Source organism: Anomaloglossus baeobatrachus, chromosome 7, assembly GCF_048569485.1.
Source record: "Anomaloglossus baeobatrachus isolate aAnoBae1 chromosome 7, aAnoBae1.hap1, whole genome shotgun sequence".
NCBI lineage: Eukaryota > Metazoa > Chordata > Amphibia > Anura > Aromobatidae > Anomaloglossus > Anomaloglossus baeobatrachus.
Window position 1 is genome coordinate 224,930,181 of NC_134359.1, and position 15,010 is coordinate 224,945,190.

The window sequence follows — 15,010 nt, forward strand, 5'->3', positions numbered from 1 at the left end:
TCAATCCTTTTCGATACAGAAATAACACACTGTTTATAGGGCAACCTAACTGAATACGTTGCATGTGTTTCAGTTGGGCAATTTCCTTAAAGGGGTGTTCTGGTTTCGGTAAGCCCCTGGCTGCAGTTCAACCAACTCTGCTTTTTTCAACTTTCCTGACTCCAGTGCTAAATCTTGCCTTCTGCTCCCGGGGTCTGTTATTGTCTCAAGTGCTAACGTCACATCGACAGAGCTACAGTCAATATCTCCGCTCTGTGGTTCTTCCCATAATGACGGCACGAGCCACGCTGAGGAAGCTTTTGGCTGCGGCGCTGTCAACCACATCAGTGCTGTAGAGAACAACAAACACTAATATCAGCGGCGGAGACTCTGCACTGGACCCAGGGATGGTGAGCAAAGCACAGTTTTTTGTTTTAAACCATTTGCAACCGGAAAACAATCATGAAAAACAAGATGGTCATCTACCTCACTCTTTTTCATGTACAGGTGGAAGTTCAGTTGAGTATGCAAGTGTATACAACAGGGGAGAGCGACAAGACCCAGCCTGACAATACTGAAAGCTGCTCATCTTTGATCCTAACATAGGATCAAGCATGTGGAAAACCAACATGCCTGATCCCCATTTCCCCATGTTCATGCCTGATCCCCATTTCCCCATGTGTGTGCTGTACAGGCAGTCAGGAGGACCCCAGACACATTAGATTGCTGCCATGCCACATCCATCTGCATAAGGCCTAAGACACACGGCATGAAAATCGGAGCGAGTGGAATGTGATAAAACATCGCATACCACTCGGACCAATGTTAACCTATGTGTCATCACCCATGAGCAATTATTTTCTCAGCCCTAATCGAACCGAAAAAACAGTCGCAGCATGCTGCAGGTGCAATGTGATCCTTGTTTCTCTCGCACCCATTCAAGTCTATGGGGCGACAGAAAAATCGCACTGCACTCGTGGTAAACCGGTGTAATGTGAGTGTAGGGCGAGAATGGCAATAGCCGGCAACAGAGGAGAGAGGGAGATAAATCCCTCCCGCCCCTCCTTAGAGCCGGCCCACCCCTCCTCAGTGCCTGCCACCCCCGCCCCCCACAGCTGAGGTCCAATCGGACCTCAGTCGCAATGACACTCGCATGACACTCGGCTCCTGCTGTGATGCGAGCGTCAGCAGAGTGTCATGCGAGGATCGCAGTATATCCCCGTGTGGGCCCGGCCTATCTGTGTGTGTTGCGTGACACAACCTAGAAGCACTTGGGGTATGTCCACACATAGCATTTTTGCAGCTTTTTTTGTGGCATTTTAAAGTACTAGCAAAGTGAATGAGATTTCAGAAGTCTCATTCACGCTTGCTTTTTTTTTTCTTTCCCTTGCATTCCTTGAGCTGCAAAAAGTGCTTAAAAAGCGCTTGAACGTACACTTACCCTCCATTGTAATTGTAATACCCTGGGGGATCTTCTTCTAAGTTCTCTGGAAACAGTTTGCATATCAAATCACTAAAGTGAGCATTTCCTGATGACTTTAATTTCCTAAAATAATAATATGCAAAGATTTATGCAAAGTTAGGATGAGTAGGTAGCTTGTACAAGGGAACATTGGATGCAGAATTGTTTTACAACCCAACTCATATACGTGGAATCAATTGTGAATGTACTGGCATATAGTCTTAAAGGGAATCTGTCAACAGGTTTTTGCCATCTAATCTGTGAGCAGCATAATATAGTGAAAGAGACCCTGATTCCAGTGGTGTTTCACTTACTGATCTGCTTGCTGTGGTTTTTATAAAATCAACCGTTTTAGCAGCAGGAGATTCTCCAAAGGACTTGTAAATATTTTGACGTGTAGTTTTCCATTTTTATGAGCTCTGTATAATCCCGCCCACTACTGATTGGCAGCCTTCTGTATACACTGTACATGGGCAGAAAGCTGCCAATTAGTGGTGTGGGCGGGGTTATACAGAGCTCAGCATTCAGAGACTGGTAAATCTGCAGGAACGAAAACCGTGAATTCAAGCAACTATCCTAGTAAGTGACACATCGCTGGAATCAGGGTCTTTGTTTTTACATTATGCTGCTCTCATTTGGGGTAGGAAAAACCTGGTGACAGATTCCCTTTAACATTAGAAAGTGTGGTCAATAAGTGGCGTTTTCAGTATAAGAAGCTGTTGCTCTGCAACACCAAGATGAAAGCCACTAAAAAGGTGACATGATGTTATTGATCGGTTTGTACAGTTCTCTTCTATTGGGCAGAATAGGAGAACTGTACATGTGTTAATTCAGGAGTAGGTACCATACAAGTCACTAATGAGGCTTGTGATTGGCTGCAGTATTCACATGGAAAGCCCAAATCCATTGGGGCATTTGCTGACACTATATTTTATTTATTTTGTTTTTCTTTTACTATACAAGAACTCCTTATATTGATTCTTATATTGATGTTTGCTATTTTCTTGGAATCTTTATAACTATAGGTTAATATTACTTACCTTTTTATATATATGTTTTTTCATTATTTTTAGGCAACAGACCGCCCAAGAATTAGTCCTCAAGTTTCCTTATACCTGTTATCGCAGGTAAGTTCTTAAGTAGCAAATGAGCTGAAAAACTGAATTATAGAGCCAGACAGTGAGGCAGTGGGGAGGATGGCAATATTTGGCCGAAACAACACCCACCACTGGATTGACCCTCACAATTATGTTGCACAGTCATGTAGTAATGGTCCGCCTCAGGAGGGCAGAGCTTGTGAAGTGTAAAGGAAATGATTCGAGGTTTTCTATATATTTAAAAAAAAAAAAAATCTGAAAATTGTGATGTGCATTTGCATTCAGCCCCCTGAGTCAATACTTTGTATGACCACCTTTCACTGCAATTACTGCTCTTTTCGGTTATGCCTCTACCAGCTTTGCACATTTAGAGGCTTTTTTTTTTTTACTTTTTTCTTTCAAATTCTAGCATGTTACCTACATGGCATGTGGAATAAGTTGCTCTGATCAGATGAGATCAAATGAGACCTAAGGAGAATTTGGGCTAAATTCAAAATGCTCCATGTAGCAGAAAGCTAACTCTGTACATCACCCTGAAAACAACATCCCCACCGTCACACATGCTGGCAGCAGCATCATGCTGTGGGGAGACTTTTCTTCAGCAGAGGCAGGGAAGCTGCTCAGAGTTGATTGGAAGATGGATGGAGCTAAATACTGGGCAATTCTGGAGGAAAATCTGGCTCGTCGAGTCTCACATCGGCATCACCTGGCACGGCCGCACTCTCTCCGGACAGGAGCGGGTCAGCTGTATGTATTTCTATGCAGTTGAGACACTCCTGTCCAGAGAGCGTCAGGCTGTGCCTGGTAATGCCAATGCGAGACTCGTGCCAGTCACTCGCAGGTGTCACTAGCATTAAGCTGCAAAAGACTTTAAACTGGGGCATATTTCACCTTCCATCTGAACAATGATTCTAAACATACACCCAGAGCTACAATGGATTGGTTTTGATTTTGTTCACATTTTGTTTTTTTTCAATTGGCGTTAAAACACACTGTGAATAAAATAACCTTATTGTCACTATTGCTGAAGACTCAATATACTCCAGTAGCGCAGCCCACCTAACTTGTTTCATCCAGCTGGAGCCAATATTTCCTGGAGGGTTCATGCATCAGCAGCCATTTTTCTTCAAGCCTACATAGAAGTTGTACCTGTCACAACTTCACAAGATGATCGTTAACCAAACATTTACCCTCTCTCCCTCCGTAGGGTATCACCCTCTTGTGTGCTCTGTTCCCCACATCTAGGTTTCTTCATGGTTTAGATCAAATCATATTCATGTATGTGAATGGCCCAGGCAAAGTTTGGACCTAAATCCCATTGGGAATCTGTGGCCAGACTTGAAAATTGCTGTTCACAGATGCCTCCATCCAATCTCACTGAGTTAGAGATATTTTGCAAAGAGGCAAACGTTTCAGCCTCTAGATGTACAAAGCCGGTAGAGCCAAACCCCAAAAGACTTGCAGCAGTAATTGCAGAGAAAAGTAGTCTGATGAGATTCTATGTAGAGTGAAGAGGCAGGAGCTCTGCCTGTAGCTCCTCCCTCTGCCTGTAGCTTCTCCCTCTAGCTCCTCCTTCCTCCCATTGTCCTAGAATCTGATCATTAACAATTGCCATCTCCCATATCAGTAACAGGACAGTGTTCCTGAAAAGGAAAGAAGAAAATAAATAAATATATAAATACATGTGTGTGTGTGTGTGTGTGTGTATATGTATGTATGTATATATGTATGTATATATGTATGTATGTATATATGTATGTGTATATATGTGTATATATGTATGTATATATGTATGTATGTATATGTGTATATATGTATATGTGTGTATATATATATATATATATATATATATATATATATATAAATTGCCTTATTCTGTCTGTCTGTCTGTCATGCTTCAAAATTGTGTCCTTCCGGTGACATTGTGTCCTTACGGTGACACAAAGCTGATTGGCCGCTGGGCTCGCCATGGCCCCGCCCCCCCACACCGATTGGCCGCTCGCCCAGGCTGCGCCCCCACACGGATTGGCCAGCCGCTCGCCCAGGCTCCGCCCCCCCCACAGATTGGCCTCTCGCCCCGGCACCCTGCAGGCATTGGCAACTCGGCCACGCCACGCCCCGCCCCCCTCACGCAATGGACGTTAGCTCTGCCCCCCCCCCCCCCGCGCATTCCCCGAACTGACACGGTCACGGCTCCCAGGTGAGTACCCAACGGGAGCCCACATCAGCGTACGCCGCCAACCCAGCCGACACTTACCCTCGCATTGGTGTGGGCTCCCGTGCGAGTGGGGGACGTGATGCGCTGGTAACTATGCTAGCATAGTTACCAGCACATTAAGGTCCTTCAGCGGCGGAAGATCCACACGCACACACATAACAGCACACACACACACACACACACACACACACACACATCAGATCACACTCACTCTCACAAACACCTCACACACATCGCATCCACACACTCACAGCATCCGGCGATATCGCTTGCTTCTCGGCCTCGATACTGTGCTGTTGTGACCTTCCAGGACCTGCCGGAGGATCACATGGCCAGAAGCATGTGGTATCTCCGGATGTTGTGAGTATGAGCGCGTATGTGCAATATCGTCAATGTGTGTGTGTGTGAGTGTATGCGATCGGCTGTGTGTCGGTGTGTGTGAGTGTATGCGGTCGGTGTGTGTGAGTGTATGCGGTCGGGTGTGTGTCGGTGTTTGTGAGTGTATGCGATCGGATCTGTGAGTGTCGGCAGAGGAGCATGGCGTGCTGGAGGAGGCTGGGAGGAGAGAGGCTGATCCTGGGGAAGGCTGGGATGGGGAGGCTGATGCTGGGGACAGAGAGGGTGATGCTGGGGACAGAGAGGGTGATGCTGGGGACAGAGAGGCTGATGCTGGGGACAGAGAGGCTGATGCTGGGGACAGAGAGGCTGATGCTGGGGACAGAGAGGCTGATGCTGGGGACAGAGAGGCTGATGCTGTGGACAGAGAGGCTGATGCTGTGGACAGAGAGGCTGATGCTGTGGACAGAGAGGCTGATGCTGTGGACAGAGAGGCTGATGCTGTGGACAGAGAGGCTGATGCTGTGGACAGAGAGGCTGATGCTGTGGACAGAGAGGCTGATGCTGTGGACAGAGAGGCTGATGCTGTGGACAGAGAGGCTGATGCTGTGGACAGAGAGGCTGATGCTGTGGACAGAGAGGCTGATGCTGTGGACAGAGAGGCTGATGCTGTGGACAGAGAGGCTGATGCTGTGGACAGAGAGGCTGATGCTGTGGACAGAGAGGCTGATGCTGTGGACAGAGAGGCTGATGCTGTGGACAGAGAGGCTGATGCTGTGGACAGAGAGGCTGATGCTGTGGACAGAGAGGCTGATGCTGTGGACAGAGAGGCTGATGCTGTGGACAGAGAGGCTGATGCTGTGGACAGAGAGGCTGATGCTGTGGACAGAGAGGCTGATGCTGTGGACAGAGAGGCTGATGCTGCGGGGAGAGAGGCTGATGCTGGGAGGAGAGAGGCTGATGCTGGCGCAGCATGGCGGATGGAGCACGTTTGGGAGTGCGCAGCATGGCGGATGGAGCACGTTTGGGAGTGCGCAGCATGGCGGATGGAGCACGTTTGGGAGTGCGCAGCAGCATGGGGGATGCAGCACGATGGAGTGCGCAGCATGGCGGATGGAGCACGTTTGGGAGTGCGCAGCATGGCGGATGGAGCACGTTTGGGAGTGCGCAGCATGGCGGATGGAGCACGTTTGGGAGTGCGCAGCAGCATGGGGGATGCAGCACGATGGGGAGTGCGCAGCATGGCGGATGGAGCACGTTTGGGAGTGCGCAGCATGGCGGATGGAGCACGTTTGGGAGTGCGCAGCATGGGGGATGGAGCACGATGGGGAGTGCGCAGCATGGCGGATGGAGCACGTTTGGGAGTGCGCAGCATGGCGGATGGAGCACGTTTGGGAGTGCGCTGCATGGGGGATGGAGCACGTTTGGGAGTGCGCAGCATGGTGGATGGAGCACGTTTGGAAATGCGCAGCATGGCGGATGGAGCACGTTTGGGAGTGCGCAGCATGGCGGATGGAGCACGTTTGGGAGTGCGCAGCATGGGGGATGGAGCACGATGGGGAGTGCGCTGCATGGGGGATGGAGCACGTTTGGGAGTGCGCAGCATGGCGGATGGAGCACGTTTGGAAATGCGCAGCATGGCGGATGGAGCACGTTTGGGAGTGCGCAGCATGGGGGATGGAGCACGATGGGGAGTGCGCAGCATGGCGGATGGAGCACGTTTGGGAGTGCGCAGCATGGGGGATGGAGCACGATGGGGAGTGCGCTGCATGGCGGATGGAGCACGTTTACGAGTGCGCAGGATGGGAGATGGAGCACGATGGGGGGTGCGCAGCATAGGGGATGGAGCACGATGGGTAGTGCACACCTCCCCCCAACACACACACACACACACACGCGCGCGCACTGCACAACACACCACACACACACACTGGGAACCACAAACAACTGCCCTACACAGACACCCACACACAGACAACGCTGCACACACAAATATACGCACATACCGCACAACACACACATTGCACAAAACATACCTCCCCCAAAACACACCACACACACACAAACAACGCAACACACAAACAACACCGCTCTCACCCCCCGCCACACCCAGACAACACCCAGAACATGTACAGCGCCCTACACAAACACTTCGTAACTACACACAACAACATCTATATATATATATATATATATATATAATGTCTATATACATATTTATAATTTTTGCCCTGTTCATAACTAGGACTTGTATATGTCCCGTATTATTGATACCATTTTTCAGAGGCTTTTATTTTTGTATTGGATTTCCTTTACATAGTTGGATAAGTTATATTCTTTTGCTAAATATTGATTATTTAAGTAGCATAGCAATTAGTATTGATTATTTGTGTAGTATATCAGGCATTATTCCAAGAGTCTGATGATTTATATTGCAATATTGCATACATTTTCAGGTTATCTGTAATAGTCCCTGAAAAAAAAAATGAGAATAAATATGCAATTAAAAGCTGCAAAACACCACACACAAAAAAAAAACAAAAAAAAAACAAAAAACCCCAGATAATTCAAGTAGAACTGTGATTAATCCAAGTATCAAACCTCCCTTTGACTAGCATAGGTGTTTGCTTTTTATCTTCTGAGAAGTGTTCTACAAGTTCACTAGTAACAGGCTAGCCGTGAGACTGGGTAGTCAAGAAGTCCAGGGTCCGATACCAAAAGAGGTCATCATAAACAAAGGGGTGAAACAAACGCATAGTTAGGTCATGGTCCAAGGTCAGAATTCTAGGAAGCTAGCAAATCAAGACAAATAGGCTAGGAAAATGCAATATCTGAAGCAGGACCAAGGTCGGGTAAACAATAGTGCACAGGAATAACAGGCACATAGACACCACCGAGCTAAAACTACAACTGGCAGTGCTCTGGTCACTGCCACTAAGCTCTGTTACCCAGAATGGATGACACCTGGAGCAATCCCTGCAGGCCAGGCAAGAGAGGGCAGCTGGGCTGTCCATAGTAATATCGACACACCTGGCATGCCCCTGACTAAGAATGGATGACTGGGCTGTCACCATGCTGACAGCCCAGCTGAGTGTTGTAATGTTGTATGCAAATTTCTGTCCATGTAATACATGAAAGGGCCGAGTCCAGTGGAAGACTTTGCTGCTCTCCAGCCTGGTTTGTAGAAAGAAGTCCCAAGTGGTGATTCCCCTTTGTGAGGACATTCAAAAGGGTTGTCTTAGGCAACTTTCACACATCCAGTTTTTGCTGTCAGGCACAATCCGGTAGAAAAACTGATGCGACGGATCAGGCGAAAAAACGGATCTGTCGCATCAGTTTTTTCCGTCAGTTCCTTTACTTTTTTGACGGATCCGTTGTACTACTGAGCATGCTTAGTTGCAAAAAACAGAATCAGTCGCTGTAATGCATTGTATGTTGCATTAAGACGGATCCGGCGTCCATAGGCTTTCATTGTAAAACGCGCCGGTTCCGGCGCGATGCATTTTTTTGCTGGGGGCAAAAACCTTTCATTCTGCATTCTTTCTGGCCCCCGGACAAGCAAATTTTGCCGGATCCAGCGAAAATCGGATAGAACGCAGAGCCATGTGGCACAATCCGGTGCTAATGCAAGTCTGTGAGGCAAAAACAGGATACAGCTGCAGCAAACGCCGGATCCAGTTTTTCTGCAAAGTGCCGGATTTTGCCTGACAGCGAAAACCGGATGTGTGAAAGCAGCCTTAGGCTACTTTCACACATCCGGTTTGAGCTGTGCGGCTCAATCCGGCTGTGAAACATATGCAACGTATGCGGCGAAAACACCGCATCCTTTGCATACGTTTTTACATGCGGCCGGTCCGTTTTTTTCCGGTTGCGGCACGCTACTGAGCATGCGCAGTGGAAGAAACCGCATGCTGCGGCCGGATGCGTTTTTTTCCGCATCCGGCGTCCATAGGCATGCATTGAAAAATGCGCCGCAGCGGCCGGATGCGGCGCGATGCGTTTTTTTTGCCGGAGCAAAAAATGTTGCAGGCAACGTTCCATCCGGCCGCGGCATCGGCTAAATCTGCCGCATGCGGCAAAAACCGGACCGAACGCAGGCCCATGCGGCACAATACGGCACTAATGTAAGTCTATGCAAAAAAAAATGCAACCGGCGGCAAAAAAAAACGGTTGCGTTTTTTCTGCAGAGCGCCGTATTGTGCCGCAGAGCAAAAACCGGATGTGTGAAAGTAGCCTAAGCCTCTGTTCCCACATATTTTTGTAAACAATCAGTGTATATGACAAACGTATTATCAAGTGTATGCAATGACAGGATACAGAATATATGTATGTCCTGCCATACAGCTTTTCTGAAAGGTCCCAGGTTCTTATGACAGGGACAGATATGCATGTCATATAACATCCATATACGCCCCTGGCACCAGTAACCAAAGATTAGTCCCTGCCATACATATATTGTCATATCATACATATATAAATGCTTAGCTATTTTCTTTGTTCTCTTTACATACTTTTTCGTATAAGAAAATAGAAAAGGCAGAAGTGGTGAAAAACCACCTCTGCCTACTGTTTAACCATGCTAAGGGTATAATATTAAAAGCTGGAGTGCCAGATAATGTCCCTGCCTAATTATTGATAAAGCTGGTTTGGGGTAGTTTCATGGGTTAATTAATAAAAAGCACTTTGCTTTCACACTCAAAGAAAAATGTGCATATATTGGCCGTGGGTCTGATGACTCGAACTCAGTAGCCTCCTTAGCATATACAAGGGCATCTCAATAAATTAGAATATCATCTAAAAGTTAATTTATTTCAGTAATTTAATACAAAAAGGGAAACACATATATTATATAGAGTCATTACACACAGAGGGATCTATTTTACATATTTATTTCTGTTAATGTTGATGATTATGGCTTACAGCCAATGAAAACCCAGAAGTCATTATCTCAGAAAATTAGAATATTATATAAGACCAACTGAAAAAATGATTTTAAACTCAGAAATGTTGGCTCCTACTGAAAAGTCTGTACAGTAATTTCCCTCAATACTTGGTTGGTGCTCCTTTTTGCAGCATGGAGGCGATCAGACTGTGGCACTGCTGAGGTGTTATGGAGGCCCAGGTTGCTTTGATAGCAGCATTCAGCTAGTCTTTCTCGTTGGGTCTGGTGTCTCTCATCTTCCTCTTGACAAGACCCCACAGATGGGGTTTAGGTCAGGTGAGTTTGTCCTGGATACATCTGTGTGTGGTGGCTCTTGAAGCACTGACTCCAGCAGCAGTCCACTCCTTGTGAATCTCCCCCAAATTTTTGAATGACCTTTTCTTAACAATCCTATCAAGGCTAGGTTATCCTGGTTGCCTGTGCACCTTTTTCGACCACACTTCTGTTTTCTACTCAACTCTCCATTAACATGCTTGTATACAGCACTCTGTGAAAAGCCAGCTTCTTTAGCAATGACCTTTTGTGGCTAACCATCCTTCTGGAGTGTGTCAATGACTGCCTTCTGGACATCTCTCAAGTCAGCAGTCTTCCCCATGATTGTGTAGCCTACTGACCCAGACTAAGGGACCATTTTAAACACTTAGGCAGCCTTTGCAGGTGTTTTGTGACAATTATTCTAATTTTCTGAGATAATGACTTTTGGGTTTTCTTTGGCTGTAAGCCATAATCTTCAACATTAACCCCTTAATGACCTTTGACGTACTGAGTACGTCATGGTGACATGGTGCTAAACGACCCATGACGTACTCAGTACGTCATGGCGAAATCGCGGTCCCGGAGCACCGGGGAGTGAAATTTGTTTACTTAAACGGTAGATTCGGGAAGGAGGGGACCTCTGCCTGACCTCAGGAGGGGTGGTGCCTCCTCCCCGAACCTACAGAGGCTGTGATTGGCTGACGAACGCCGCTCAGCCAATTACAGCCACTGTAATGTTCCAGCGATTGAAAATGGCTGGAATATTTGAAATCCAGCCCTGATCAGTGCTGCTGTAGCACTGGCCATTGGCTGGAGCTGGGTGATCGATGCTTTACCCGCCCCCAGCTCTGATTGGAGAGACCGGTCTTGTGACTGCTCTCTCCAATCAATGTGGATCTGCGGCCTGTGACCGTCCCTGGAAGCCGAGGAGAGCGGTAAGTTGCTGTCCCCGCCGCCCGCCCCTGTCCCCGATCGCCCCGCCGCTGCTCCCGCTCCACTGCTGTCCCCGCCGCTGTCTCCGATCTCCCCGCCACTGCTCCCGCTCCACCGCTGTCCCCGCCGCTGCTCCCGATGCACCGCTGTCCCCGCCGCTGTCTCCGATCGCCCCGCCGCTGCTCCCGCTCCACCGCTGTCCCCGCCGCTGTCTCCGATCGCCCCGGCGCCATGCTCCCGCTCCACCGCTGTCCCCGCCGCTGTCTCCGATCGCCCCGGCGCCATGCTCCCGCTCCACCGCTGTCCCCGCCGCTGTCTCCGATCGCCCCGGCGCCATGCTCCCGCTCCACCGCTGTCCCCGCCGCTGTCTCCGATCGCCCCGGCGCCATGCTCCCGCTCCACCGCTGTCCCCGCCGCTGTCTCCGATCGCCCCGGCGCCATGCTCCCGCACCACCGCTGTCCCCGCCGCTGTCTCCGATCGCCCCGGCGCCATGCTCCCGCTCCACCGCTGTCCCCGCCGCTGCTCCCGATGCACCGCTGTCCCCGCCGCTGTCTTCCGATCGCCCCGCGCGCTGCTCCCTCTCCACCGCTGTCCCCGCCGCCGCTCCCGATCCCGGCGCCCCCCCTGCTTCCCGACCACCGCTGTCCCCGCGCCATGCTCCCCTCCGATCCGCTCCCCGGCGCCATGCTCCCGCTCCACGCTGTCCCCCGCCGCTGCTCCCGATGCACCGCTGTCCCCCCATCGCGCCCTGTCCCCCCTCCCCGATCGCCCCGCCGCTGCTCCCTCTCCACGCTGTCCCCGCCGCCGCTCCCGATCACCGCTGTCCCCGCCCGCCACACCTCCGATCCCCCATGCTGCATCCACCGGCCGCCCCCCCCTGCTCCCCGCCCACCGCTCCCCCGGCGCCCCTGCTCCCCGCTCCCCCCGCTCCCCACCGCCGCTCCCCGCTCCCCCCCCGCTGTCCCCCCCCCCACCCCTGCTCCGCCACTGTCCCCCGCCGCCGGCCCCCACCCTCCGCCGCTGCTGCCCCCCGCCTCGCCCCCCTGTCCCGCTCGCGGCGGCCCGCCCGCCCTCCCTCATCGGCCCCCCTCTCCACCTCGCCACACACCTCCTATCCCTCCATGTGCTGCAAGCCACCCTCCCCCCACGTGGGGGGAGGGTGGCTTGCAGCACATGTGGAGGGAGGGTGGCTGGCTTGCAGCACATGTGGGGGAGGGTGGCTGGCTTGCAGCACATGTGGGGGGAGGGTGGCTGGCTTGCAGCACATGTGGGGGGAGGGTGGCTGGCTTGCAGCACATGTGGGGGGAGGGTGGCTGGCTTGCAGCACATGTGGGGGGAGGGTGGCTGGCTTGCAGCACATGTGGGGGGAGGGTTGCTGGCTTGCAGCACATGTGCTGCAAGCCACCCTCCCCCCACATGTGCTGCAAGCCACCCTCCCCCCACATGTGCTGCAAGCCACCCTCCCCCCACATGTGCTGCAAGCCACCCTCCCCCCACATGTGCTGCAAGCCACCCTCCCCCTACATGTGCTGCAAGCCACCCTCCCCCTACATGTGCTGCAAGCCACCCTCCCCCCGGGGCCCCCCTCCTCCATGTGCCATCTCTCTCTCCCATCAGACTCTGCCCCCCTCCCCGATCTGCTGCCTGCTCTCTCCCATTTTCCATCTACTGCCCCCTCTCACCCTCCTCGATCTGTTGCCTCCTTCATCTGCTGCCTCTTCTGTCTGCTGTGATCCTGCTGCCTAGATCCATCCTGTAAGGTAGGTATCCCCATCTCACCTCCCCCCCCCATCCTCTGCCGCTCCTCCATCCGCTGCGCCATTTCCCATCCATCCGCTGCGCCATTTCCCATCATCCATCCTCTGCGCCCTTTCCCATCTTCCATCCGCTGCGCCCTTTCTCATCTGCCGCCCCGCCCTCTCGCATCGCATTATCCAGCGCAGTTGCTCACTTCCAGACTGCAGTGGATGATGCGATGCGAGACTCGTGCATTGCTCTCACGTTTGGCACTGGTCTTAGTGGCAGGCGCTCATTTTTTATTTTTTTTTTTTACTGATGTCTGTATTTTTTATTTCGCCAAACTAATTTTTTTTGTATGGGGGGGGTCTAGTTTCCAAAATGGGATCACATGTGGGGGAGCTCCATTGTTTAGGCACCTCAGGGGGTCTCCAAATGAAACATGGCGTCTGCTAATAATTCCAATCAATTTTACTGTGAAATGGCGCTCCTTCTCTTCTGAGCCCCGCCGTACGCCCAAACAATTGATTTCCACCACATATGAGGTATCGTCGTACTCAGGAGAATTTGCACAATACATTTTATGGTGCATTTTTTCCTGATACCCTTGTGGAAAAAAAAGCTACCTGTTTGAAAAAACAATTTTGTGGTAAAAAAAAGAATAAAATATTTTCACGGCTGAACATTACAAACGTTTGTGAAGCCTCCAGGGGTTCAAAGTGCTCACTAAACAGCTAGATAAATTCCATGAGGGGTCTAGTTTCCAAAATGGGGTCAATTGTGGGGGAGCTCCATTGTTTAGGCACTTCAGGGGGGTCTCCAAACGCAACATGGCGTCCGCTAATAATTCCAACCAATTTTGCTGTGAAATGGCGCTCCTTGCCTTCCGAGTCCTGCCGTGCGCCCAAACATTTGATTTCCACCACATATGGGGTATCTGCGTACTCAGGAGAAAATGCACAATACATTTTATGGTGCATTTTTTCCTGATACCCTTGTGATAAAAAAAGCTACCTGGTTGAAGCAACAGTTTTGTGGACAAAAAATGTTTTTTCTTTTCACGGCTCAACGTTATAAACTTCTGTGAAGCCCCCAGGGGTTCAAAGTGCACATCAAACATCTAGAAAAAATATTTGAGGGCTCTAGTTTCCAAAATGGGGTCACTTATGGGGGAGCTCCATTGTTTAGGCACCTCGGGGAGTCTTCAAACCCGACATGGCGTCCGCTAATGAGTGCAGCTAATTTTGGACTCAAAAATTCAAATGGCGCTCCTTGCCTTCCGAGTCCTGCTGTGTGCCCAAACATTTGATTACCACCACATATGGGGTATCTGCGTACTCAGGAGAAAATGCACGATACATTTTATGATGCATTTTTCCTGATACCCTTGTGAAAATACTAATTTTTATGGCTAAAGTAACATTTTTGTGTTAAAGTAAAGTTTTCATTTTTTCGTCTACATTGCTTTGGTTGCTGTGAAGCTCCTAAAGGGTTAATAAACTTCTTGGATGTGGTTTTGAGCAGTGTGAGGGGTGCAGATTTTAGAATTGGGTCACTTTTGGGTATTTTCTGTCGCCTAGGTTTCTCAAATCACTCCAAATGTGATGTGGTACCTAAAAAATTTTTTTTTGTAAATTTTGTTGGAAAAATGAGAAATTGGTGATGAACTTTGAACCCTTCTAACTTCCTAACGGAAATTTTTTTTCTTCAAAAATTGCGCTGGTGTAAAGTAGACAAGTGGGAAATGTTATTTAGTAACTTTTTTGTGTGACATATCTCTTAGATTTATGGGCATAAAATTTCAAATTTTGAAAATTGCAAAATTTTCAAAATTTTCGCCAAATTTCCGAAATTTTCACAAATAAACGCAAAACATATTGGCCTAAATTTACCACTGACATGAAGTACAATATGTCACGAAAAAACAATATCAGAATTGCCAGGATCCGTTGAAGTGTTCCAGAGTTATAACCTGTCAAAGTTACACTGGTCAAAATTGCAAAAAATGGCCGGGTCTTTAAGGTGAAAACAGGCTGGGGGCTGAAGGGGT

At 49.6% G+C, this 15,010-nt stretch overlaps 1 protein-coding gene across 6 annotated transcripts in view; it reads left to right on the plus strand.

Moving 5' to 3' along the window:
• Positions 1 to 15,010, plus strand: part of CLEC16A (C-type lectin domain containing 16A) — a 429,136-nt gene that overhangs the window by 51,831 nt on the left and 362,295 nt on the right. For all 6 annotated transcript variants that reach the window (XM_075317924.1, XM_075317919.1, XM_075317920.1 and 3 more), the window contains exon 8: positions 2,515 to 2,568. In XM_075317924.1, the coding sequence (XP_075174039.1) occupies positions 2,515 to 2,568 (54 nt within the window). The remainder of the gene's footprint in view (positions 1 to 2,514; positions 2,569 to 15,010) is intronic.